The sequence below is a fragment of the Arvicanthis niloticus genome, chromosome 1 (assembly GCF_011762505.2).
Source record: "Arvicanthis niloticus isolate mArvNil1 chromosome 1, mArvNil1.pat.X, whole genome shotgun sequence".
Classification (NCBI taxonomy): domain Eukaryota; kingdom Metazoa; phylum Chordata; class Mammalia; order Rodentia; family Muridae; genus Arvicanthis; species Arvicanthis niloticus.
Genome location: NC_047658.1, coordinates 86,269,218 through 86,296,908, shown reverse-complemented (window position 1 = coordinate 86,296,908; position 27,691 = coordinate 86,269,218). Strand labels below are relative to the sequence as shown.

At 48.1% G+C, this 27,691-nt stretch overlaps 3 protein-coding genes and 1 pseudogene across 7 annotated transcripts in view; 1 reads left to right on the top strand and 3 right to left on the bottom strand.

Moving 5' to 3' along the window:
• The window catches only part of Iqck (IQ motif containing K), a 127,613-nt gene extending 127,260 nt beyond the window's left edge, over nucleotides 1–353 (bottom strand). For all 4 annotated transcript variants that reach the window (XM_034494109.2, XM_076941714.1, XM_076941725.1 and 1 more), the window contains exon 1: nucleotides 167–353. In XM_034494109.2, the coding sequence (XP_034350000.1) occupies nucleotides 167–353 (187 nt within the window). The remainder of the gene's footprint in view (nucleotides 1–166) is intronic.
• Nucleotides 352–11,927, top strand: Knop1 (lysine rich nucleolar protein 1). Of its 2 annotated transcripts, none has more exons than XM_034494081.2 (5): nucleotides 352–505; nucleotides 2,792–3,243; nucleotides 5,421–5,489; nucleotides 7,562–7,639; nucleotides 10,171–11,927. In XM_034494081.2, exons 1-5 carry the CDS (start codon nucleotides 352–354, stop codon nucleotides 10,480–10,482), a joined length of 1,065 nt encoding a protein of 354 aa, XP_034349972.1. In that variant the 3' UTR covers nucleotides 10,483–11,927. The 2 variants fall into 2 exon arrangements, with proteins under 2 accessions (XP_034349972.1, XP_034349967.1); XM_034494076.2 differs by having other exon boundaries at nucleotides 2,792–3,720; nucleotides 10,171–10,633.
• A 2,663-nt stretch (nucleotides 11,928–14,590) lies between these two features.
• Nucleotides 14,591–27,691, bottom strand: part of Vps35l (VPS35 endosomal protein sorting factor like) — a 99,889-nt gene continuing 86,788 nt past the window's right edge. The window contains exons 28-31 of the mRNA XM_034494052.1: nucleotides 22,554–22,719; nucleotides 19,578–19,696; nucleotides 15,382–15,528; nucleotides 14,591–14,881 (exon numbers count right to left, since the gene is read on the bottom strand). Of these exons, the coding sequence (XP_034349943.1) occupies nucleotides 14,783–14,881; nucleotides 15,382–15,528; nucleotides 19,578–19,696; nucleotides 22,554–22,719 (531 nt within the window). The 3' untranslated portion in view covers nucleotides 14,591–14,782. The remainder of the gene's footprint in view (nucleotides 14,882–15,381; nucleotides 15,529–19,577; nucleotides 19,697–22,553; nucleotides 22,720–27,691) is intronic.
• LOC117701389 (small nucleolar RNA SNORA24) lies at nucleotides 24,210–24,323 on the bottom strand (annotated as a pseudogene).

The following is a 27,691-nucleotide window of genomic DNA, read 5'->3' as shown; positions in this document are numbered from 1 at the left end:
CGCACCGAAATCCAAGACGTACGCCAGCTCCTTTCTCCGAGTGTAGACCCAAGACTCTGCTAGTGCGCCAGAGCGCGTCACCCGCCTGGCGCACAGAGGGTAGGAACTCGCGTCCCCGCGGGTCCCGCCCGCGTCCCGCCCGGCCCGGCCAGCGGCGGGCGCCTACCCTCGCAGATCTGGTCCCATAGGTTCTTCCCCGGCGGCTCGGCGACCTGCGCGGGTGACACGAGCATTTCGGGGGACCCGGGCGATACTGCGGGCACGGGCGTGCGCGTAGTGACCGGCGAGTCCGTGGAGCCTCCCGCCTCTTCACGCAGTACGCTACGGCTGGATACTTGTCTGGGCGCCGCCATGGACGCGGTTTCTACAGCAACACAGGGAGCCTTGAGGCTGCGACCCGGAAGGAGAAAGACTTCGAGGGGGCGGGCCAGAAATTCGAAGCTGACTTCCGGGTCGCGGCGGCGCGGGTGTTCACGTGGGGATGCTTGGCCTCCTAGTAGACCAGGTGAGTGCGGGTGGCCCGTGCGGGACCCGGAGAAGGGACTGCACGCTTGGGGAGAAGAAAAGCAAAAATAAGTCACCTCAAACTCGCCCACAGCCCTCGGTTTTCCGGCCTTGGAGTAGGCCTAGGGATGAGCCTGGCTAGCAAGCAGCCTGCGCTTGGTGAGGACAGCACACGCTTTTCTGGGCTCGAGCCCGTATTTTGCACCTTGTTGAATTTGAGACCTAGTAAATTAACGTCTCCGAGGCCTGTGAAGTTTATTGGTCACACCAACCCTATTCACTGCTACCGCGGGAATTTAAAAGTGCCTTAACACTGGGCATAGTGGTCCAAATTGATAACCTCGGCACGCGAGATGCAGAGGCAGGAGGATCACGCGCTGCAGACCAGTCCCGGCAATGTTTTGTCACTAAAACAAACCGCTTTTGAAGAGAGCATGTGTTTGCAGGTGAACCAGTGTAGGTTCGGTTCCACTTCTCCCGAGTGAAGTACAATTACAGAGATGGAAAAGAGGATGTTGGTGTTGGCTGAGTGGCAGAGCTAAGAAGTGAATTATTTTTGTCCTGGGACATTTTTGTCCGGGTTATTTCTTTTGATCATTGCCCCCAATCCTGTAGAATCTTAGTCTTACTTGACACTATCCTCTAGGGACTTGTATCTTTCTCCTTTGTGAGTTCCCTTTCTCTATCCTCTAAAAGTCAGTATGTCTTGAGGTCCAGTCTGTTCTCTTCTTAATTACCATCCCTGAAGTCCTGTTTATGTCATCCATGTTGGCCAGAGGCACTTCCTTTCTTCCGACCTACAGTATGCCTGTCCATTCAGTGGCTGGTTTCATCCAGCTGCCCAATCACGTTCCACTTCCACCTCAAGGGTTGACTCTACCATCCTATTGATCAAGCTGGAAAACCGTGTTTAAAGATTTTCTTGACAACTGGATACTGTTGGTTTAGTTGTATGTCATCTTGACACAAGCTAGGGTCATTTGGGAAGAGGAACTCCAGTTGAGAAAATGCCCCTATAATATTGGTCTATAGGCATGTCTGTGGGGGCATTTTCTTGATTAATGATCAATGTGGGAGGGCCCAGGACTCTCCTGTGTACCCCTAAAGCAAAGTGTGAATGGACTTGAACTATATAGTTCAAGCCGGTCTAGATCTTTCAAGCTGCCATGAACAAGCTGAATCCTTTGTGGACCATGTTAGCCCTGAAGCCAAGGAGGGGTGCAGGATAGAGAAGCTTCTAGACTCCTAATTTCCACCTTGTTCCAAGTGCTGGCTTGGGTAGGTGCTTGGTAAACATCTGTTGAATTTAGATCTGTCTGGAGGTTTCAGGGAGATGGTGGACAAGGAATCGAGTGCTCAAAGCCTTTTCTCTAGGGTCTCTGGCACCTCTTTGAGGATGGATGTGTTCTTTCCTCCCAGAAAGGAAACTGATATTAAGAGAGGTGGGGTCATAGAGTCAAACTGAGTGAGGTGTTTGGGTTCAAATGTAGGGCCTGAAGACCCCCATACTCGGGAGACCCTTCCTCAAGCCTCCGGAATCTCGACCACCCAAAAATCACAAGAAACCATACCTGGATGCAATCAACAGAGGTTTATTAGGGGAGGAGCCGGCGGTCAAAAACGACAAGCTCTTTAGCTCCAAGAGCAGGGTTTTTGGCCCTGTGTGGTGGGTTAAAGGGTCTTTTATAGGATGGAGTGGGGGGAGGAAGGCATTTTCGCACGCTTACACATGATTGGTTGTTTTACAAATTTTGAACATAGCACTGGGAAGACCAAGGGAGGGGTAACCAAGAACAGTGGAACATTTCAGAGAATCTAGCCCAAATGATCTAGAGTCATGTGAGATCACTCTGCACACTCATTCTTCTCAAAAATGTGGTTTTCACCATGCTATTGTGTCCTATTCTGCCATTTCAGATTACTATCTTTACTTTTTCCGGCTATAGGGCTATGGCCCCACCTAGGTGGTAGCATCTTTATCTGTAGTCAGGAATGCCTTCCTGCCTTGGGCGAGGCTTGGAGAATGTAATCCAGCAAGTGTCCTTCACCTGGAATGTGAAGGCCTGAAATCTTATTTTCAGTTCTGGGTTCTGTAAGGCGAAAAATCTACACATATTTCATAAAATGGCCTTTATAATTTTTCACTCTACAGGCCATCTGCATTTACGCTTCCTGCTATTTATTTGCCTTTCCTCTTGCTCCCAAGGAATGGGAGCTTTTTTCTTTGGGACCACGGGCTGGGGCTGGGTAGAATGATAAACTACATTATTTCTGTTTTTCTCCTCAGTAATGGTCAGCAAGACTCAGAAAGCAGACCTGGGCCCACGTCTCTCAGAGAAGAAGAAAAAGAAGAAGAAGAAAAAGAGGGTGATTACAAATGTCTCAGAACCAGAGACTCAGTACTCAGTCTTAAACAGTAATGATTATTTTATAGACATTTCTCCTCCAAGGGACACATCCCCTTCTATCAATGTGGGTGAGGTACAGGTCCCCGAGATGTCACTGGTCAAGAGAAAGAAGAAAAAAAAGTCCTGTAGCACTTACTTGGAGGAGTACCTGGGGACCGAGCCTACACGGGCAAGACAGAAAAAGTCGCCTAGCCCTAGAAGGCAGGTCCTTGAGCAGTCAGCAGAAGGCCTCATCAGAGAGAAGAAAAAGAAGAGGCGGAAGTCCTTATCAAAGGTTGCCTCCCAAGGCTCAGGGCTGAAGACTTCCCCAGACCCCAAGCATGCCAAGGAGGTAAGCAAAGCTGGTAGGAAGTCCAAAAAACACAGGAAGGAAAAAAAGGTTCCTGACATGGAAGCCTTTCCTCTGCAGGACTCTTGGCTCTATGAGGCTGGGGATGCTGTGCGTTCATGCTTAGAGGGGGCAGAGGCTGAGGAGCAGGCAGCCTTGGGGCAGAAAAGGAAGCAGGGGAGCCCCAGAGATCACAGCATGAAGAAAAAGAAGAAGAAGACCCACCAGGAGGGAGACATCCTCTTGGGCAACTCCAGGATCTCCATGGCAAACAGCCTGAAGAAAGGGAGTAAGAAGTCAGTCAGAAGTGAAGCTTTGGAGTTCATCCCGATAGACGGCCTGAAGGCCCCTGGGAAGAAGAAAGTAAAATCCAAGAAAAAGGTGGAACAGCCAGTTGGTGAAGGGCTGGCTGTGAAAAGGAAGAAAAAGAAGAGGAAAGAGAATGGAGTAAAGGAAGACCCCTGGCAGGAGGAAAAAGAGGCAGGTTTCATTGGAGTCGGGGGTGAGGTTGCCATATGGGTGCCTGTATACATGTCAACACAGGCACTTGTGCATTTAATGACAGAACCCCAGCATCCTCGTGCATGCATGCACGCATTAATATGCACTGGAAAAGGATAGGAGTCACCTGCTTTTTAGTAAAATAGATCCAGAGGCTCCTGTAGTGTCACCAGTACTGCAGGCATCCTTCACTATCCATAAATGTTTACGTAAATGTCTTGTGGCATGTTCTTTCCACTTACTGTCTACCTCTCAGGAGGCAGTAGCTGTCAGCTATAGGAAGTAGTGTTGCTTCTAGCTCAGTAGATCCCCAAGTATGTTAGGAGATCCCTGTGTGTCCTTTCCTAGAGCCAGTGTCTCGGCAGCCCAAGAAATGACCATCTGCAATGGGAGCAAGACCTGGCTTCTCCAACTCTGTGCCAGCCATGGCCCTGTGGCCCTCATGAGGTGATGATGGGCATTTTCTGAGGAGCGCCTATGAGATACAGGGCCATCAGGAAGATGTCGCTGACCTGTGATACTTTCCCAGACAGGGCTGGGATGATGGGTGGCTCCGGCTGCAGCCTGCAGGGTGGTTGTGGTTGCTGGCATTCTCCCAGCTTTGTCCTCATGCATTAGGGCTCTGTTTCACCACCCACAGCTCAAGTATGAAAATCAGAAGACAATTTGAGGGAGACTGTTCTCTGTTTCATGATGTGGGTCCTGGGTAGACTTAGGTCAGTTAGGCATGCTGGCAAGCTAACTCTGCTGCTTTTTATTCAGAAACTCAGAGCTAAGGATCTGATTTAATGAGTAAGAGTGCTTGCTCTGTAAGCATTGGGATCACAGTTCAACTCTTTAAAAAGCTGTGCGTGGCAGTATGTGCCTGCGACATCAGTAGTGGTGGGGAGGGAGAGACAGACAAGATCCCTTTGAGAGGCTCCATCTTGAGGGAATGAAGAAAAGAGGGATAGAGGAAGACACTATTTCCACCTGTGTGCACCGTGTGCATGCAAAAGACAAAATTCGGGGTAGGATAAACCTGGAGGTTTAAAGCTAGCTCCCATTCAATTTTAGGACCTCTTTTTCCCAGGAGACCGGAGAAAGGTCTGCTTCACATCTACCAGACAGCCCACACAGTTTACCAAGTCACAAAGGCCAGGCTAGGAGTAATAGTGTGAGGAGGGGTAAGGAAGGCTCCCCCACCCCATCATCTCATATACTGGGCCAAGCACAGCATTCTAAAGAACTCAAAAGCTGTGGCACCTGTCATTCTTGGTGGACCAGGACTGATCGCCTTTGGCCTGCAGTTAGAGGATACCCTGAGGACCTGATAAATATGGTTGGGGAGACCTTGCTTGGCCATTGGCAGGCCAAGAATAATTCAGTTGCACACCAGCCATTGAGTCAGGAAACCTGGATTCAAGTTAGCACTGCCACTGAGCTGCAGAATAACCTGGTGGTTTCCCTCTCTGAGCCTCAGTTTCTTTTGTGTCATCTGATTTAGTGCTGCAACCATTTGCTGGGAAGATGCATGAAAGGGAAAGTGGACAGGGCTTTGTTGCCTCAGGTTCTGTCTTGACAAACTAGTGCTGCCATGCTCTCTGGATCTTTCTTGGACCATACCACCTTACTCAGTAGACTGCTGGAGCTAGGGCTGTTCAGGGCTTGCCTGAGCTAACGTCTTGCCTCCTTTGCAGGAGTCAGACACAGACTTGGAGGTGGTACTGGAAAAAAAAGGCAACATGGATGAGATCTGCATAGATCAGGTATGACCCAGCCTGTCCTGTGGCCTCCCTTACTTCTTGTCACCCCCTAGATACCTCACCACCCATCAGGCTACAAATTCCTGGGCTCAGGGATTTGGGTTTCCAAAGGTGTCTTGTCTAATTCCATGGCACACCTCTAGGGGCAGGCAAACTCAGCCCACCTGCACCTCTGGCCAGGGGATCCCAAAGCTGCTGTGACTTTTTCTGAGGGTCCTAACAGGCCCTCTCAGGGATCCTATTGAAGAGTATCAGGAAAATGGGGACCCAGGACCCTATAGCTAGAGCAGGTAAACATGCCCAGCCATGGCCATGGAGTATCTCCACCAGTTCAGAGCTTGACAGGTATCTTACAGACTAGTGTCAACTCTGTCATGTGCATATCTCTATGTGGGATCTAGACTTTGTATAACTGGGATGTTTTTATGTTCCTTTACCCTGGAGCCTAGCAGGACTGAGGAGCTGTGGGGGCCTGGTGGTAGTCTGTGCTTCACTGGCTGCTGACCCTTCTCTGTGAGTCAGCATGGGTCTTTACAGGCAGTTGTAAAGAAAGGGGAGGGTGTGTTGGAAGAATATCAGTGTTGTCTAGATAGATGACACCTGGTCCCCATAGTACCTGCTGAGGCAGCACTGTGATAGAGATTGGACAATCCTGCCTCATAGGTCCTCATCTCCACCTTAGGAGAAAAAGGAAGATGGGGTAAAGTTTAGAAATGAGGAGGGCCACCCACAAGAGATGGTGTGTGCCAGACCTTCTGTGGAGCTGTGGGTGTGAGGAGCTGCACTTGGAGGAGGGTGATACATATATGGCCAAGGGAAGGGCCAGGGGAGAGATATGTTGCAACTTCTCCAGGGTGGGCCTGGACCACTGGCTTTCAGGGCTCCTAATCTCCATGCAAGGCTAGGAGTGCTCTGCTCAATAGGTCAAGGCCAGTAATGCCATAGTGGCCCAGGACAGCATGCAGAGGGGCCAGGCATGGGGCGTCAGCTCTCCGGGGGCCTGTCCCTTGTCTGAGGTCTCCTTAGCCCCTTAGGATACAGCCAAATGTTGAGCAGCCCCAGCCACCCACACTGTGTGCAGACCGTGGACTTTGTGGGTCTCTACTTACTAAATGTCTCTAAGGCTTATTACAGGGTGGCCTTGAGTCTTCTCTTCTGTTTTCCCCATAAATACTGAAAGGTGGTTGTGTGTAAAATGGGAAGATAACATGTCTGAGAACCTCCTGCCCAGTCATAAATGAGTTCCTCCTGCGTGTTTCTAGCTCCTCACACTGGGTATGGCTGAGATGGGAGTCACAGCGTGTGCAGTCTGTCCTCACTGCTTCTGTTCTGGTGAACCCTCACCTGTTCTCCTCATCCCTGCTTTTCTATGCTATGGCAGCCGCTATAGATTTTGTGTTTTGAATTGTATGAAAAGTGCCCTCATATCAAAGTTCTTGTCATGTAAAGGGAAGTCAAAATTAGACCTAAATCCTTGAGAAGGAAGCAAAAGCCCTGGAAGCTTCTGTGCACGGTGGGCTGCTGGTAGAGGCCTTGAGCTGGCTAGCAGGAGCACCCGGTGCTCTGCTCCAGGTGCTTCTGCTTCTTCCCGGAGCTCAAGCTTCCCGTTTCTGCAGGTAATTGATCCAGTGATCAGAAAAGATGAGGTGAGTTTTGTGAGGCTGCAACAGCCTGTTGAGCAGCATTGCTGGGATTCCAGCTGTGTCTGACGTGTTTCTAGAAAGCAGTGTTATCCTCGTGGAAGGTGACTACTGTGCGCTGCACCAGAGAGAGCCTCAGCATTTCCGCTGTCCAAGTTCCCACACATCACTGGTATAGGATGTTCTGGTATAGGTGGATCATTCTCTGTTGCAGGAAAATTAGTTCTTAAGAAATTGTGCCTATGACAAGTGTTTCAGGGCAGGGGACCAACTATTAACCAGAATGTCTTCTGCTCTGGAGCAGAGTAAAGCTCTTGATCTTCTGCCCCACCTTTATTAACATGAAGATCAGTAAAGAACCGGGTCTTATCAGCCTCTTCATTTTACTTAGTTGCTTAGTTACTTAGTTTACTTATTTATTTTGTCCTTGCATAGGTGAGACGGAAGGCCTTGCAAGAAGAGATTGATCGTGAGTCGGGCAAGACAGAGGCTTCAGAACCCAAAAAGTGGACGGTGGGTTTGTTGTGGTGGGCTTGACATCCAGAACCTAAGGTGCCCACCTGGCTAGGCACAGAATTGGTCTGAGCCAGCTTCACTCCTTCTAAAGAGCTGCTAAGAGGCTGGCCACTGAGATATGCTCCCCTAGACTTCATGGTCTTTTGTAGACAATGGGGTAACCTGCAGTCTAATCTCAGGGAGCTCTTTGTAGCTGCAGGAAGTGCCCGTGGAAGGCTGTTGGGAGCATGCAGGAGGTCTGGGAGTTGGGGCTAGACCTCTTAAGACACCCTTGGGAAACATCCAGACCCTATCTGAGAAGGTAGATGGGCCATGGACTTGGCCACATTAAGTTTTACAGCTTTGCCATAGCACTAGCTCTTTGTGCCTTCAGTCAGCTTCATAACCTCAGTCCCTAGCTGGCGTCTACCTGGGCTGGCACTGTGCTGTGTGTGGAGGTATGCAGGACCCTCATCAGATTCTAAGTAGCACCTGGGAGGGGTGGGTGTTGGGGTGGTATGCTGTACTAAATGATTAGAAGTAAAGCTCAGGACAAATGACACTTAAGACCCTGAATATGGGTCAGGCGGTGGTGGCGCACGCCTTTAATCCCAGCACTTGGGAGGCAGAGGCAGGTGGATTTCTGAGTTCGAGGCCAGCCTGGTCTACAGAGTGAGTTCCAGGATAGCCAGGACTACACAGAGAAACCTTGTCTTGAAAAAACAAAAAAAAAACAAAAACAAAAGACCCTGAATATGATGGTACCAGTCCTTAGCAGACAGTGTAGTGGCAAATGTAGGACCCAAAAGTGGGAGTGGACTCAGACTGGTCCCTTGTAAAAGCCAAGCTGATGACAGGGTAGCAGGAGCAAGCTACTGTGTCACACCATTCCAGTCCAGGACCACAGGGAAGTTTCTACTAGGTGGTGATCTGAGGGAACCACTGTAGAGCATAGGTATGAAAGGGAATAGGAGGAAGAAAAATTTTACAGTATGTGTGGGAAGTGTGGCTATGGAATTGGAGTGAATTCGGGGTGAAATGGAAGGGACTACACCTGGAGGGAAGGCCAGTCTGCTTACTCTGTTTTTAGCCTCCTGTTTAACAGGTGTTGGCCTGTCTTCTAGAGGACTTTGAGGCTTAGAGAGGTTGTGACTTGATCAGCCACACAGGTGGGGCTTCATCCCAAGCTGGGTAACTTCAGGGTCACTCACAGTCTTGGGGACCTGAGCGAGTCTTACAAACCTGAGGTGGAATGGGTCTTGGAAAGCTCTCACATTTCTAGCAAGGAAGATTTTACACTGGTGATAAATACAGCACCTCTGCTTCCTGACCCTTTTCTTGTCGGAACAGAGGAGTACCTGGCTGGTGACTGTGTGGGGAGGACTTTGCTCTGTGGAGGTTGAGGGACAGGTGATGATGTGCTCTGTGCTGCATTGAGGAGAAGGGTTAGGGAGGTTGCTCAGTGCTTAAAGCACTTGCTACTCAAGCATGAGGTCCTGAATTGGAATCCCCAGAAGCCACGTGAAAGCCAGCACCAGTGTCTGATCCAGAACTCCTAGGAAGTGGTGAGAGTCTGTTGTATGACACTGATCTATGGAGGTACAACAAAACATCCCATATAGGGAGCCAAGGTCAGATCAAAGTAATGATACCACCAAAGCTTGATAAACAAATTATTTAATTGAGGTTACAGGAGTATGAGTTACTTAGAAGAGCATGGATAACTGAAGGGCAGCTGCATTACTGAAAGTCTACCCCAGCATGAATGACAACTCAAGAAGGCTAGAGCTCTGGAGCATTCTATATGACTTGCAGGCAGTTCAATAGATCTGCAGTCCTTATTGCTTATGTAACCTTGAAGGAGGGGCCTTATGAGCCTGCTAAGTTTCAGGGACTGCCTAAGACTTAGTGAGTTGTTTACTTCCTGGGTCTTAATAAGCTCCCCTCAGAATGAAGTACTTAAAATCCGAGAATCAATATATAATACAGGCTATATAGGAGGATCTCTGGAATCACGTGGCCAGCCAAGCATATGCAGCAGAAAAATCAATAGAGATCTTATCTTAAATAAGATAGAAGGCAAGAATAAACCCTTAAGTTGTCCTCTAAATCTGTATGTGCATACACTTTATGTATGAACACACACAACACAAAACACTAGTTGGACTATGGAAAGGCTGAGATATGTTCCAAAGTCAGAAGATCTGTCTTGTGTTTTGTGGTGCAGTGTGTGATATATGAAGTGAGGTAAAGTGCTCTTGCTATCATCATGTGCTGGGAGAAAGTAGAGTGCAGATTAGATTGGTGTGCAGTGATTTTATTTGTTAGAAGCCAATGGTGGGCTCTCAGGCTGGTCATTCTTGAGTTGGGAATCATCTGGATATATCACCCCCATTAAGCTCTAGGCCTCATTTCCTCACCTGTAATGTGGGAATGCATAGCCATATCCCCAGGTCTCACTAGGATGAATGAAACGGTTCGTTGCATGGCTGAGGGTGAGGGGAGCATTGGTCTTCAAGGGCAATAACAGCCTTTTCCTCTCCACACAGGGAACCCAGTTTGGCCAGTGGGACACTGCCGGCTTCGAAAATGAAGAACAGAAGCTAAAATTCCTGAAGCTTATGGGTGGCTTTAAGCATCTGTCCCCATCATTCAGCCGCCCTCCCAGCATGACTGTCAGGTCCAACATGGCCCTGGACAAGAAGTCTTCAGAAATGCTCCAGCAGAGTCTGCAGCAGGACTACGACCGGGCCATGAGCTGGAAGTACAGCCACGGGGCTGGCCTGGGCTTTAACTCTGAGGCCCGCAAGGTCTTCTACATTGACCGGAACGCCTCCAAGTCTATCAAGTTGCAAGATTAAATTTTATTGTCCTGTTCTTCAAACTGTTCTTGATCAGTTTTGCATCTATCAAGTTGGCTTGAAATAGTGACCTGCAGTTATTGAGGACCAGTATGAATTGCTAAAGCCTCCTATTTTCTGTGTTAAACATTCCACCTCCTTGGGTGACAATATTTTAATAGTAGCTACCAGTTGTTGACACAAGGAGGGTCCCGACTAAAATGTTTTCCTTGTATTGATATACTTAAACCTAATTATGGAATGGGTGCTATTCTCTAACAAGTTCAGGGATAAAGTAATAAAATGACCCAGGGTCACCTTCTGTTAAGTGCCATCAAGAGTACATCACCCAGAGTCACTCAATGATCAGTGGAGAAAGCAACTGTTACACCATGACTTCCACGGGGACTAGCAAGTTTGTTTCCCTTCTTCTCTCTTATCAGGAGGCAGGTGTGGTGCACCAGGCAGATGTGGCTGAGGCCAATACACCTCTGAGCTGGCTTCTTTCCAGCTGTCACCCTTCCATGTAACTGCTATGCTTGGATTTGATGTTGCTGTATCGGTGGATCTCAAACAAGGCATTTTGGACAGCAGGTAATCCTGTGTATGAACCCATGACAGATTTTCAGCAGCATGTTCCATGTTCACTAGACAGAAGACCTTGGACATTTGTGTGATGAAATCAGATGTAAGGAGTGGAGAAGAAGATACTTCATCTGCTGCAGGCACCATATCCTCCCCCTCCCCCCCAAATCACAGCAATCTTCATGGAGCTCCAGATACAGAGACCCACATGAATGATTTTCTCTTCCACTAGCAGTCTGGTATCAAGGTTCAGATAAGGTTATTTTCTTATGTCTTGGCCTGATGTCTCACAGGCAGAAACACTGGCTGGGGGATGGGGGTGTCGCTGGTGGAGGGACTGACGCTGCACTCAGCCGGGACATTCATCCTCCTGGTACCATCATCAGTGTTGGTGTCTCCATGCTGCTAGGAAGATGAGAGGCAATTCCAGAGATGGGAGAAAACCCTCTTAATGACCAAAGAAACTTCCAGCAGTCCTTCAGGAAACCTTTTATGGCTTTATTCAACTCTAGTTGTTCCTGTATCAGCCCCCTTGGTAAAGAAATGCCCCTCAGGCCAGCCAGGGAAAGGTTGAGGTGTGCAGTAGCGCCAAATGGGCAGCAGAGGTGACGATATGCCTGAGGCAACTGCCTCCCCCACCCTGTTCCCCATCCTGTAGGCATGGGCCATATTGCAAAGACCTGTTTACACCATTCTCCTGGGATGAACTTGGCCTTTTATAAATTCAACCTCAAAATTCAGTAAAGAAGACCACCTCTAATCTCAGATGGCAGGCTTCTGCATTTGAGTCAACTTCTAGACAAATCTCCCCCAGCCTTGGTGAACCCTGAGAACCTGCTGTGTAACTCCAATCACTTGTGTTCCCTAGAGGTCGCACTCCAGTCTGAGCTCATCAAAACCTTGCACATGGCCATCTCGTGGGTGGTGGATGGTTTTCTATCTTATGCCACATATACCTTTGAAACTGTCACCAAAGTGAGAGCCAGATCTTTTTCTTAGCTGTTACACATACCTCAGTGCTGAAGTACTTGGTTTTGTAGTTTGCTACCTCAGCACTGACTTAGGTGCTCCATTTGTTCATCCTTCTCTAAGTAAGAATTGAAGTCTGTAAGAAAGACAGCTACAGGGCCTCCTCAGCCTTGTCCCTGCTGCTCACAAGTGTGGAGCACTGTGCTTCTGTTAACCAGGCTCCAATCCTACTGGTAGTAGCTTGATTAAACCACCCCCCACCCCCCGGCTTTCCATGTCTTGTACCTTCCCCAGAACCCTGCAATCTTCTGTCTGGTGTAGTCTTTCTCCAAGGCACTAGGGGTGGGGTCAGTGATCCAACACAGCCTTGAAGTTGGCTGTTTCTCTCTCAAGCATTTCTTACCAGTTTGTTGGCACTCTGTAGCAATATCCTTGTCCAGCAGTCACCAAAATCTCATGGTTCCTACCACTTTGTTCTTGAGCTGATTTCTGTCTGTATACACTTGAGCCCATGAGGCCCTGCCCTAAGGCTACCATGTACAACCAGACTAACTTGTCAAAAGTCTCTCAGTTAGACATAGTTGTCCCCTGCTCTTAGTACTACTTGGGTTATGGCAGGTAGGATACAGACACACACTTAGCAGATGGGAAATTAAAGTCACTAATTACATGCTTTTATTATTATTTTACTTTTTTGAGACAGGATTTCTTTGTGTAGCCCTTAAGACCATGCTAGCCTTAAAATTCACAAAGATCTACCTGTCTCTGCTTCTGGAGTGCTGGGATTAAAGGCACACATCACTACTGCCTGGTTTCAAGCCACCACTGGCTATCAGATGAATTTGTCAGTAGCACTTTTGCCCAGGTCAGCAGATTGATTCCAGAGCCCTGTGGTGTGTGTACCTAATGTGAGGCTAAGCTGAGGTTACTACAGAAGCACTGGGAATTCTCCAGGCGCTTATGCTGTTCAACCTGGGCAACCTTGGGGTAGGAGAATGACTTACAAAGGATTATTTGTGAATTTGCCAGTTTTTTTTTTTTCAAAGAATTAGCATCACAATAAAAGTGACATAATTTTAGTGGAAACAGTTTTGTGAAATAAAGGCCGCTTAGGAGTATTTGAACAGTACTATAGTACGTTCTGGGTTCTGGCATGTTTGTTCACAGCAGGAGGAAAGGCGTTTTTTAGCGTCTGTTTTTTGTTTTTGAGACTGGGACTCATATATCCCAGACTAGCTTCAAACATGTAACTGAGGACCTTGATCAGGTCTTGATCCTGTCTTCTACCTCCTAACTACTGGGATTATAGGTCTGTATCATGGCACTCTGTTTTATTTGGGGTCTTGTGTCTGCCAGGCAAGCATCCCACTAACTGAGCCATATCCTTAGTCTTATCTGTTTTTTGTTTGGTTTTCATTTTAAGAAATTTTACTCAGCCGGGTGGTGGTGGCGGAGGCGCACGCCTTTAATCCCAGCACTTGGGAGGCAGAGGCAGGCGGATTTCTGAGTTGGAGGCCAGCCTGGTCTACAGAGTGAGTTCCAGGACAGCCAGGGCTACACAGAGAAGAAACCCTGTCTCAAAAAACCAAAAAAAAAAAAAGAAAAGAAAAGAAAAGAAAAAAAGAAATTTTACTCAATTCCTTGGGTTAGAGGGTACTGTCATCAGGTTGACCACAAATGTAACCCTAGTCTTAAACTAGTAAACACACAAATATATATATTGGACTTCTACTGTCTGAGGTTAGTCATGTATAGTGTTTCAGGATAAAAACAAATAAAATCGATACCTAAAGCACAAATAGTTTTTTGAATGTGTGTGTTTTGCCTAGCTTCGAACAACCCTGCCTCAGCTTCCCAAGTAGCTGCAACTTGAAGTATATGCCACCAGAGCAGTCTAGACTGAAACACAGCTGAGCCAGAACTTGGATGTATTTTTACAGGATGTAGGTTCCAGGTTGTGAATCAGCAGTCAGTACTTCTGTCCAGTGACTTCGAATTGCAGCCCAAAACAATCAAGGGCAGTCATAAACTCACTGAGAGGCACTGCCATAGTGCCCAGCAGTGTGTGGATCTGGATGTGCTCTCTAGAAGTCAGAAGTGAGCAGCCAGCACAGCTGCTCTTCAGGATAATTTACCTAGTTACAGGGAAGGCACTGCAGTCTTCAATGCCCAGGTTGACCTTAAACTTATGGCATCCTCTGCCTTTCTCTGAAGTGCTGGGATTACAGGTGAACACCTCCATGCCTCACTGGATATAGGACATTTCTACTGCAACTAGAGAGTCTCAGATGTGACCTCAGTTTCTCCTGTATTCTAAATCAAATTGTGCTACCTGTGGTTGGAAAAAAGAGTCAGTGGGCAAGCTGACATTTATTCCCCAAGTTGTTTTATAGGACACTGTCTCTAACCTAAGAGAGTGATGTGCAGCTGGGGTCTACTTTTCAGCAAGTGAAAAGTATCCTGGGTATCTTCAGGAAAGAAAGCCCTGCACCCTTAGCTGCTCTCCGCTAGTGCCCACAGATCCCAGGGGCTGGGAACCAGAAGCCTTGCCAACACACACCAAGACGCTGCCCTCTAAAGAACAAGACTGGGTTTTAATGCTCTGTCAATTCCCCTTCTGCTGTCAAATAGCCAAGTAGAAGGCAAAAGCTTAAAACCAATCTGTATAAAAGTAAAAAGAACAAAACCTCTAAATTCCAGGAAGGGTTAATGGTAGCCAAGCAGATCTTCCAGGATGTGGCACTGGGGCTCAAGAAGGGGCAAGTTCTCAGGTCCTGGTTTGCAGAGGGAGCCTCAGGGCCAGCTCTGACAGATGGCTCATGTCGGGTTGCTTGCTTCGCTTCTTGATGTAGTCCAGAGTTTTCACCTAGAAAGAACAGTTCCAGCTTGGATTTGCCTTTGTGGCTCTCACCTGGGGCTGGAACCTCTTGTGAATTGCCTCTAAGTGAGCTTACCCTGCCTAGCTGAAAACAGGGCATCTCCTCTGGGTATCATTAAATTCAGTCAGGCCTGGGCACATAGCTCAGTTGGCAGAGTGCTTACGTGCACAAAATCCTGGGTTTCATCCCCAGCATCAGAAAAGCTAGGTAAAGGCAGGAGGATCACAAGTTTAAGGATAGCCTGAGCTCCTACTTGAGACTTGTCTCAGGAAAAGATTCAGACTTTGTTGTGGTCAGGAGTGGGTGACATTTTGCATTCTCAGTAAAAACTGAGAGGGAGTGTCTATGAATATTTTCTAACAGAAGGAAGTCACCCAAAAGAATTTTTGGGTCTGGCACCCATCTCAGAGATGACAGCCCCTTAAGATACTGATGATGCTGTGCCAAGGTCAATGTCGCTCTGGCTAGCAGGGGCCCTGGTGCTTACCATGGTCCTTGTGTCTGCACAGCCATGTCTCTGTGCCAGGTGCCACAGGTTGACAGAAAGTTGATTCAGCTTGTTGTTACGAAGGTCCCCGTGGGCTAGGATGCTATTGAAGAAGGAGAGGCCCAGCAAGCTCTGTCGCTTCAGGGCCTGGAAGAGAGAAGGGAGGATATGACCTTGTCCTGGCACACTGGGTGGGCTCAGTGCAGATGTTCTGGGTAGGGTAGTCATGGTGGCTTTGCCATGTGTTTGCTAAGCCCACCCACCACACCTGTAAAATAGCAGTGAGCTCTACACTACATCGAGTGAGTGAGGACAGAGGCATCACAAGCACTGAGCTCTGCTTAGCCCCTGGCTGGCACCCTGGTTAGGAGAGGCCCAGCAGTCACTGGCTGTCACTCTGGTTAGGAAAGGCCCAGCAGCCCCTGGTCGGCACCCTGGTTGGTTAGAAGCGTACAAGTCAAGCCCAAAGGATTCCTCATGACTCAAGCTTCTGAAAGCTGTAGTTATGATTGCTGGCTGGGCGGTGGTGGCGCACGCCTTTAATCCCAGCACTTGGGAGGCAGAGGCAGGCGGATTTCTGAGTTCGAGGCCAGCCTGGTCTACAGAGTGAGTTCCAGGACAGCCAGGGCTACACAGAGAAACCCTGTTTTGAAAAACAAACAAACAAAAACAAACAAAACAAAAAACAAAAAAACGATTGCTGATCCTAACCAACACAGATCCTGAACTGGGGCCCAGGTCCTACATTTACAAGACACACCAATTGCACAGCATGGTGGTGCACACCTAACCCCAGCCTCAGGAGGGAGAGGCAAGAGGGTCAAGAGTTCCAAGTCATCTTCAACTCCAGAGGAAGTTCGAGGCCAGACTGAGCTATATGAAATCCCATCTCCAAAAGTCAAAGAACCTGCTGACACTGTAACACCAATCCTTTCTGGAATCCTGCTTTGTTGGATGATCTGTGAGGTACCTCACCAAACAAACTTTTAACCATACATGACCATAAATGGCAGAGACAATGGGGAAAATAGGGCACAGAGAAAGCCACGTCTACAGGTGGGCATCTGCTGTCTCAGGATACCATGGAACCAGATGTCACTGGATGGTGGCCACTGCCATGCAGAGCTCTGAGGTCCCAGGGCCTTTGCTGTGTAGACTTAGCAGTCCTGGCAAATAGTGCTACGAGGGCCATGTGTGCCTGCTCTGCCCCATGGCAGCTAATGGGCACCGAATACTAAGATAGGCTAGTACCTTTGCTCCCCACACTTAACATCCCTGTGGCAGGAACATTCGTAGCCTATGCTGGGCAGCCTAGAACTGTTGTAGAACATTCTGTCCTCTGGCTACTGGTATAGTAACATGCAGGCACTGCTGAAAGGGAAGTGCAGGCGAAAACGAGCTGTTGAGCAGGCCCAATTAGTGGTGGAGCTTCTCAAGGGCAGAACAAAGGTCTGGCCAAAGTCAGAGACAAGCAGGGAAAGATGATAAAGAAAGGCCAACAAGGCACGAGGACCTCAGTTGGATCCCCAACACCCACATAAAAATGTGTGTGCTGTCACACACTTGTAATTCCAGTGGGAGACAGGAGGATCTCTGGGGTTCGTGGGTCAGCCAGCCAGCCCAGTGGCATTGATAAGCCTCAGGTCAATGAAGATGCCCATCTTCAAGATGGCAGGCTCCTGAAGACTAATACCCAAATCTGACCTCCGGCCTCCTTATGCATATGCACACACAGGCACACATGTAGGGGAAAGGAAGGCAAGGCAGAAAAGAAGTCAGACAGAGTCAAAGCCCAAGAATTTAACCCTCTTGGCTTTCAAGATGGAAGGAGGAGACCAAGACCCAGGAAAACTTGGTCAACAGCCAACAAGGAAATTTCCACAGACTACAATTAGACCGATGCGGGTTCTTCCCTGTGCCCCACTAGTAAGAATCAAATCAGTACACACTTTGACTTTGGCCTCATAGAACAGAGACACCAGCCCAGCCAGTACTGACTTCTGACCCTGACCCACACCCAACCACAGATGGGTGCTGTCTGAAGCTGCTAGTAAGTGGTGGCTATTGGTTGCCATGGCAATGAAGTGCAAACACATGCACTCTGCAGGCAAGCTTCCTGAGTTCAGAAGCAGGCTCAGAAGAAATGTCTGAGTTCAGCTGCCCAACTCCAGAACTCACACTCTTGCTGCAGCCTGTTCTATGCTGAGTGGCACCACAGTGGGAAGCACTAAGCCACGTGAGGAATGTGGCAGAGGAGCAGGTCTTGCTGTGGGTGCCCAGCCCCATGGGAAGCAGAAGTAACATGGCAGAAGTAACTGGCACCTCTTGGATGTGACTTGCTGACTGGTCAGCTGTGACCTGCTCTGGTCTCCTGGGTGTCATCAGGCCAATCCAGGCTGCTTCCCTTTGACACCCATTCCCTTCTGGTACCTGGGGCAACAGAATGCTTCCTTTCTGATTCATTAGAGAATTAAGCTCAGAAAATCCAACTTCAAATATTAAAGTCTCCCCTGAGAGAGATCTTTCAACTACATTTCATTGCAGAGAATGAGGGTTTTAAGCAGTCATACCGCACAGACTCTGATTGGCTCTTTTTCCATCAAAGTCCCCAATAACATTTTATCCTAAAACACCCAATTTAGGTTTCCAATGCCACAGCCCATTATAAATGACATTACTTGAGATGTGCTGGGGATGTGAAGGCACGCTGGCAGACAGTAAAGACAGAAGGGCAACTATGCTCAAAGGAAGCCAGATAGTGCCTCGCACGCCCTGGGCTCTCCACAGGTTTTTAATAGGGGGTAGAGGAGGAGCTCTTTTCCTGTGAGAACTGTCATTTCCAGGAAGCTCTAGGGACCCAGCACAGGTCCCAGCCCCCCACACCCAAACAATTTTTCCTAGTTCATGATTAAAGCAGAACTCAATCCTTCATGTGACTTTGACAATTTTGGAACCAGGGTGGTTCCCAGCATGAGGGTATGGGACAAACAGGGATACTTAAGTGCTGGGCTCCCAACTACAGGAACCAGCCCTCCACCTGGGCGGCAGCAGGCTGGGCAGCAGCAGGCTGGGCACCCTAGCCCTTATGTTACCCACTGGAGAGCTGAAATGGGGTACTCTGAAATGGAAGACAGTGGGTTCAGTTACACTCACTGTCAGTTCTCTACAGTCTGTCTGCATCTCTCCCTCCCTTGATACTTAATTTTTTATAATGTTATTTTAGATATTTATTGTATTTACATATGAATATTTTGGCTAGGTGTTTGTATATATATCAGAAGGTGTTGGATCCCCTGAAATGGATGGTTGTAAGTCACAACGTGGGTGCTAGGAACCAAACCTGGGTCCTCTTGAAGAGTGACAAGTGCTCTTAACTGCTAAGCCATCTCTGCAGCCTCTCATTCATTCATTCATTCATTCATTGAGACAGGGTCTCTCTTTGTAGCCCTGGCTGTCCCAGAACTTAGTATGTAGACCAGTCTGGCCTTGAACTCATAGAGATGTGCTTGCCTCTGCCTCCCGAGTGCTGGGACTAGAACTAAAGGCATACAGCACCATACCTGGCTAGCCTCATTTTTTTTTTTTTTTTTTTTTTTTTTTTTTTTAAGTCACAGCCTCATGTAGTCTATGCTGACCCCAAACTCTCAGTGTAGGAAAGGATGACCTTGAACTCTTGACCTTCCTGCTTCCACTTCCAAATGATGGGATCACAGGTATCTACACCACACTGTTTTATACTGTGCTGGGATTAAAACCAGGGCCTTGTGCAAGCTAGGCTAGCAACACTGAGCTATATCCCCAGACCACTGTTTAAGACAACCAGTGACCATCCTGCCTCAGCCTCCGAATGCTAGAATTATAGGTATGTGGCACTGTGCCCAGCTTTTTTGTTTCTAATTGATACATAATATTGAGAAAAAGAGAGAGAGAGAGAGAGAGAGAGAGAGAGAGAGAGAGAGAGAACAAACTTTGCAAGTTGAGAGCAGACTACACATGGGTACCGGAGGCTAGAGTGAGCAGAAATCGGGTGTTGAGGAGCACTGTGATGCAGACAGAGAACAGCCGAGGCCAAGGGCCTGAAGTACTGGGAACCACACTTCAGTTCCATCAGTTTCCCTTTCACAGTGGACCATTTCGTAACCGCCCCACGTGCCGCTTCCAGAGCTTGTAGAGAGGTGGAGAGGGCAGGTACCCACCTCGTCCTTGGCCAGGGTTTTCAGGTGCTCCAGGATCTGAGCCATCACTGCCTCACACAGCTTGCTGTTCTCAGCCAAGAACTTGGAGTCTCCCCCGTACAGGCTGTCATTGGAGTCAACTGGGTAAACAAACAAGAGCAGCATGTCACATGGGACTGGCAGATGACAGGAAGGGCTGTAGGGTTTTATGGGCCAAGATGACCCATATGCTTTGGGATTCACTAAGATACCATCTGGCCAGAGGCCAGCAGTGTGGAAGTCATCCCCCCCTACCCCCACTGGCCATGCCTGGAGGGAACAGCAATAATCACAGTGGCCCTCTCAGTAGCTGCCAGGTACCGTGACAAACACTCTCTCTGTGTTATAGGAGGGTCCACAAAACTAGCACTAGGAAGGGATGACATGGACATCTTCAATGAGTGGGGAAACTGAGGTTCAGAAGCTAGCCTAGCTAAGAGGCTTTAACAAAGCCTCTGTTTGGCCACCTCCTGTGACAGCCACAGCCTAGAGAAAGACCAGTTCAGCTAAGGGTGGCTTGAGTACAGCTTCCTCTTCTTTCCTTCTTTCAAAAACATGGTCTCTGCAGGACAGGGTGAACACTGTGCAGTGTATGGTGCCTTTTGGGTTCTCACCTCAGCAATGAATCTCAGGCAATCTGCTTATCAGAGAACAGCTCTGCGGCTTTGTCTATGATGACTGGGGTCATCCCCTGCATGGGGCCCAGAGCAGTTCAGCTAGTCTCCACTGTGAACACTTCAGTTGTGTGTTTTTGTTTGTGCAGGGCTGGGGGTAGAATGTGCCTGTCAGGTGGAGCTCTAACACTATACTCTGATCTCCATATGTATTTGGAGGCCAGAGATAAATCTCGAGTGTCATTTCACAGGAGCTGCCCAGCTTATTTATTTATTTATTTATTTATTTACAATAAGGTCTCTCAGTGACACAGAAATTACTCGTTAGTCTAGGCTGGCTGCCCAGTAAGCCTCAGGGATCACCTGTCTCTGCATTCTAGAGGTCCAAACGCTTGAGTGGCATGTGCTTCACCAACTGAGCCACCTCCCCTATCCTTCCTCTTGGCTAGCTAGCACCAGCCTGCACAAACAACAGAACATAGCTTCTGCCTTTCAGAGCTTGTGTTTCCTCCATGCTCACATGGCTACTCCAGTTTTCTCAGTCAATCCTTTAACTTCTTCCACTCCAATGCCCAAAATGAATGTCCCCATAGCTGGGTACAGTGTTGTTAGGCCAAGTGTCTAGGTGACAGAAGAAGAGATCAATGCCAGGAAGAGGTAAGTGTGTGCCATCTGATAAGTCTAGTGGCCATGCCCAGGTCTGAGGGTGGGGCACAGAGCAGTAATCCAGTCATTTAGGGAGGAAGTTACTAGGCTCTCAGTTTATCCGATGAGATGCAGTTGTGATTTCCTGGTACCCTTATGTTATTACTCCCTAAGGAACACCTGAGGAGGATCTCATCTCACCACAGTTCAGAGGAGACAATATCCATCAGAAACACAGAAGGACCTTCAATTTGATACTGTTGTACAAATGAAGAACAAAAGACAAAAGAAGAGTCTACTTGCAGATGCAAAGGAGGTGGGAGTGGGTGGAGAGAGAAAGTCCTATTCTGGGGAATGTCACAATCTCTCAGACACTGCACAGAAACAGTCCCTAGATGTGGGCTGCAGAAATGGGAAGATGTTCAAGAGACACATTCCAAGACCAAGGAAAGCCAGGCCTTGGCCTTGAAACTTTAAGAAACCACTCTTTGGAACCTGGCATAGTAGTGCACACCTTTAAGGAGGCAGAGGCAGAACCCTGTAAATTCCAGGCCAACCTGGTCTACTTAGTAAGTTCCTGTCTAAAAAGAAAAAGGAGTCCCCTTTAGGAGCTGAGACAATGACTCAGTGCCAGTCACGCAAGAATAAAACCCACATTTGGATCTCCATGTGAGAAAGCCAGGTGTGGTTGTCCATGTCTGTAACTGTAGTAAAGGACAAAGAGAACAGAAATAGGTGGATCACCAGAGCTCACTGGCCAGCCAGTCAAGCCAATGGTGAGCTCTAGGTTCAGTTAGAGACTCTGTCTCAAAAAAAAAAAGGAAACCCAACTGGAAAGTATAAAGACACTTGACATCAATCCCTGTCCTCCATACACATATGCACATACTCAGACAGACAAACAGACAGACAGACACACACACAGTGCTGGGCAGATGACACATGGCCCAGAACTTGCCTAGCACATATAAGGCCCTGAGTTCTATTTCCATCACCACAATAACTGATCCTACAAATCTTCAAGCCTCTTCCTGGGGAGTCTAAATTGGGGACAGAAAGTGGCGCAGGAATATACAGACTGTTGGACTAAGAGATGGATCAGCTGATAGAGGGCTTACCTAACTCGTGAAGCCCCAGCACTGCATTAACTGGGCATGGTGGTGCATGCCTGTAACCCCATCACTCTGTGTATAGATGAGGGTATCAAGAGTTCAAGGTCTAGGGACATAGAAGCAGCCAGAGCTACAGAGTGAGAACAAACAAAATGGGGTCAAGGTCATCTTCAGCTATAAAGTGAGTTTGAGGCCAGAATACAAGAGACCCTGGCTAGAGATACAGCTCAGCAGGTAACGTGCTTGCTGGACAAACGTGAGGACCTGAGCCTATAACCCAAGAATTTATGTAAAACCTACACATAGCAGGTGTGTCTGTCACAGTGCACTGCAGGGTTGTGGTGGGCTGGCACGGACTGGCAAATCTTTGGCGCTCATTAGCCAGCCAGATTAGCTAGATTGATGGGTGAACTCCGGACTCATTCAGAAGCCCTGTCTTCAAAAGAAGGTGAAGAATGATTAAGGAAGACTCTCAGTGCCAAGCTCGGCCTCTATGTGCACACAAACACAAGAAGAGACGGTGAGCCAGCCCCTTGCTGCCCATGAAATGGGGGAGCAATGCCGAGGGCTGGTTGGGATGCTGCTACCTTTGTCTATGTGGTAAAGGTAGGTGTCCTGGCTCATGGCAGACAGCAGGTGCAGGACAGAGGTGTAGATTCGGATTTTGTCATCACTGCTGTCCTCCCAGGTGTAGTCCTGGATCACATTGAGAAGTTCTCGAACCAGAAATAGGACTCCGTGTTCTGGATGATCCTAGTGGAGAGAGATTAAAAAAAAAAAAAAAAAAAAAAGACAGATAAGCCCAGCAGATCAGCTAAAGCACCCATGAAGCCATCGCTTCCCTTAAACAGGTGCTGAAATTACAATGCCCATTGCTTCCTAAGGGCAGGGTCACGCATGAGCCTAGGCAAAGAACACAGAGGGAAGGTGACAAGATGCAGCTTACCCACTGGTCACACATTTCAGGTTGGGGGCATGAGCAATAGCCTCGCTTTGGGGTCTAAGAAACAATAGGCAATTGTACCCTTCCCCCCACCATGAGCAAGCCTGAGAGACCTTGTTTACCACAACAAGGTCAAGTGACAGGATCTAGGTGGAGTTACCCACCTTGGCTGCCTGGAACACAGAAGCAGAACTGGCCCTGGGCTTGCCTTGAGACATCTCTGGCCGTGACCTGGAACTATGGCTTATCCCACCCATCTGAAACCAGGAGGGATTGTGGGTTGGGTCTTCCCCTTTAAATTGAGAGCTGAACATTAAAGCTTTGGGCCTTGGTCAGAGAACTTTGTCTTGGCCTCATCTCTTCTCACCCTCCTTCCCCTTCAATTCCCAGCCCCCCTTTCAGGTGAACCCAGTTGACTTGTGGCCGCGGGCGGCTACAGGCAATCACCTGTCAGCCCAATGGCCTGTGCTTCCATGATTTCTCCTTTATTTCCCATGCGCAGTGGTAGAAACAAGTCATATATGTCTAATTACAAAAAGATACTGTGGGTCCTCAGAAGGTGACATACTAGAAGCCACTGCACCGACTTTAAGTAGAGTCCCACTCCCAAGGATGCTTACTTACAGCAAGGGTAACCTGGGCTCCTTCTATGAGAGGGAAAAACCCAAGGGACCACACAAAGTTAGAACAACGTGTGTTTCTCAGACACTACACAGAATCTTTCCAAAAAGGGATGCAATGTAAAAAGGCAAGCAGCTTCAATGCCATTCCCGAGGTGTGGCTCTCCTGCTGAAACTACCTAGAGTCCTTACTTGCCCAGCTGGCCCCACCAACCCTCACCACAGCACTCCTCCTAGCCTGGGCAGAGCACTGGGTCCTAGCAGCAAACACTCAAACAGGTTAAGAAAAGAAGGAGCAGAGGAGGATTGTTTGCACAGCTGGGGCCAGCGTGAGGTCAGTCAACAGGGCCTGGTGCCAGTAGGATTTCATTATTATCCCAGGCTGAAAGAGTAAGGTGCAGGCAGGGGCACTGCTGAGAGCTGAAGAGCTGTAGCTGGAGGCTGCCTGCCACAAGATGTAGCCTAGCATGGAGGGGTGTGGCCATTGGCAAAGCCTGGCTGGGGATCAATCCTGAGGTGACAGGTAGTGAGCGTGGATGTCCTCACACACTCTGGTCTGCGGGCTGTGTCTCCCATTGGCTGAATGGGTTGGAAGCCAGAAAAGTCTCCAGAAGCCACTTTCCCAGCACTGACTAGTTAGTGTGGGAAATAACTTGGGACTTCCACAGCTGAACAGCAAAGAATGCTACTTGTTTAAGTCCCAATACAGTATCAATTAAATGATGACAGCTTTGCCAATCAACAACCTCCTCTTCCATGGCTAGGAAGCCAGTCTCCCTTAAAATTACATTTATTTACGTGTGTGTGTGTGTGTGTGTGTGTGTGTGTGTGCGCGCGCGCTCACGTGTGTGCGTACACTGTCATGACAGGGTATATATGGAGGTCAAAGGACAACTTTAGGGAGTTGGTTCTCTCTTACTACAAGGTGGGTACAGAGGATTGAATTCTAGTCCTTAGGCTTGGTGGCAGGTGTCATTACCTGCTGAGCCATCTCACTGGCTCAGGAAGCCCTTTTTGTATTTCTTATATCAGCAAGAGGATACATGATTCTCAGACACCCAAACAATGTGAGCTGTGTACAACTGAGCCACCCAGACAAGGCTGTCGGACCCAGCTGTAGCTCTCCGCTGCCTTTCTCTGCTCACAGCTGTTTCTAACTAGGCTATTTGGTTCGGCTATGTGGGTACTAAAATACATTTTTTAAAAAAAATTTAAAACCAGCCTTGGGAATAGATCACAGTCTGACTATTTTAGCAACTTCATGTCAGCACTCATGTTCCCACCCTGTGGGAGAACAATGAACACACTTTCAGAGAGGTGGGGCCATGGGCAACGGAATTCGGGGAATGGTCTGGGGTGAGCACTTCTGCAGGCTTCAGCTCATAACCAAAGAGGTGACAGATTATGTCCATGGTGCTGCACCAAAGAGAGCAACAGTGCATGTGAGTCCTGGCAGGGTCACTTACTGGCTGATGACCTCTGTGGATCTCTGTCCACTTCTCTGTGGATCACTGTCCACTTCAGTTCAATGTTTTGAGTGTATATTAATGAACTGCTGACTGGTTCTTCAGAAGAAGGATATATGATTAAGTGAATGTAAGCAAGGGGTGGGTGCAAAGGAGCCAGAACGCCAATGGGCTGGGAGCATGGCAGGAGAGAAGGGCCCCTGGGGTGGGAAGATGAGACAGGAGAGACAGCCCCAGCAGATAGGAGGCTGTCAGAGCAGGTGCCTGTGTCTCCGCACTTCTCAGGGCAGGTTTGCATGGCCTCATGAATCCCAGTGGCTCTGGTGTGCACAGTACCCTATCTTCCCTTTAGGCCTTCATTCACACAGGGTTCCCTGCCTTGAAGCCTTCTCTTCTAACCTTGCACCAAGAGCTCATTTTCCTTCTAGTCTCAGCTGAAAGCTACCTTCTTGGGCATGGCTTCTCTGATCATGGGAGCTCATCTGGCCTTTGCTTTTCAGGTAGAACCTCCCACTGTCCTCATAAAGCCAACCAGCAGTGATATGGAATCCTCCTTGGTGACTCCTGTGTGTGTGTGTGTGTGTGTGTGTTCCGGCAACTCCTAAAACCACAAAAGAACCCAACCCCCAACCTTAGTGAGGCACTAAGATGTCCCTGTACTGCCTGGCACTTCTTACAGATGGATTTAATTGTGTTTGATATTAAGCCTGACTTCCTCTATTCCCAGATTAGGAGATGGTCATGGACTAGGATGAGGGAAAGGAAAGGGTGAAGGGAAATGTGGACATCTTGCTGTCTCTGTAGCATCTTTTAATGAGGACAAGAAATCGTATCTTCCCACTGCAGTCTCAGTGATCAGAGAGCAGATCCTACCTGCAAATCCAGCCACGACACTGAACTTGCTGTGTCAGTTCTACTCTATTCATCCTGCCAAAGGATGCTAATGAGACATCTGTTCCACTGCACGGAGAAGGTGTCTACAGACAGCAGTGAGGCATAGAGAATAACTTAGCAACCTCGAACTCTACTTGGTGGGGACTATACACACCCCTCCTAACAATACACTTAGCAACCCTGCTGGCAACCTAGAACAACCCTCCACCAACCTGTGTGTACATACCACTCCAAACAATGAAATAAATCAATCTCTTCTCCCTGAAAATTATCAGAAACTCCCCTTTTGTGAATACTTTCTATCCAGGTATGAAAGGTAGAGAACCATCAAGCAAAAAACTTGCTTAGCTGCATGCAAAGTAAGACAAACTGTTCCCTACGTGAACTTTTAGGGAAAATGTCCTATTTACTCTCTTTTGACCATACATATCAAATATGCATATGATTAAAATATGATGCATTCTGGGAAGGGACATGCACATGAGTAAAAACTTACACAATCCAAGCCTGTCAATCAAAACTGAGAGCCATCTACTCTATATCCCTGAACAACTGAACTCCTCTCTTGAACCCTATATAATACTGGGGCCTCCAAGTGCCCTCAGTCATTTGGCTTGCTGTAGCTACGACATGAACTACCAGTACTGTCTGGGTAGCCATCCAGGTTCTGGAAGAGATACTAGCATACCTGTGTCTATGGCAACACTGCTATAATGGCCAAGGTGGGGGAACCACCTACTACTTCTGTAGATGAATGCATAGAAAAAGGAAGTCTATGCACACAGCGGGAGGTAGGGAACCTTCAACAGTAGAGTCTGCAGGACGTGACAAAGTGAATGAAGCTTGAGAACTCAGGCTAAGGGAAACAGACTAGTCACAAGTACAAGCAAGCACCACCTGAGTTCATTTAGAGAAATCTAAAACTGTCTAATTAGTAGTGAATGGCTGTTACAAAGGGTGGGAAGAAGAATGGGGAGTTAGGGATCAACAAGTTTAAATTTCCAATTCTAATTAAGCAAACGAAACACACCCAAGATCTACTGGGCACCATTTTACGTAAGGTCAGTGACTATACTGCCCTTCTGAAAGCTTACTTAAGAGTAGAGCTCTTGTTTCATGTTGCTACCATAGTAAACTCAAACTCTCAAACAGTTACCCCCTCCCAACACACACAAAAACACACGCAAAGCTATCACAGGAAAGGAGCCAATCTGAACAAGGTAAACATGGAAGGGGCAGCTTTTTCATGCAAAATCATGATCATGGCTCATCTGATCACCTCTTGGCCTTGGCTTCTCAGATGGAATCTCCCTCTTAATCCTTGGAGGCTAGACTCCAATCACCCCAGAAACCACACAAGTACCTAACCCTATTGACAACTATTTTTTCTTACACCTACATACATGATAAAGCTTAACTTACGAATCAGACACAGTAAGTTTCTTAGTTCCTTTCCTGTTGCTGTGACAAAAAAAATGCCCTGGTAAAAATGACTTAAGGGAGAACTGGGTTTATTTGGCTACAAGTCCACACTTGGGGGAAGTCAAAGCAGCGGAAACTTGAAGCAGGTGGTCACATCCCATCCACAGTCAAGAGCAGACACCAGTGAATTAATGCACACTAGTGCTCTGCTCAGCTTCTCTGCTCTTCTAAGTCCAGGATTCCCTGCTGGTGCCACCCACACTGGCTGTGTCTGCACCTCCATTAAGGACTCCAAAACTCATCCACAGGCCAACCTGACCTTCCCAGGTGATTCTAGACTATGTCAAGTTGACAAGACTACACTAATTAACAATAACTAA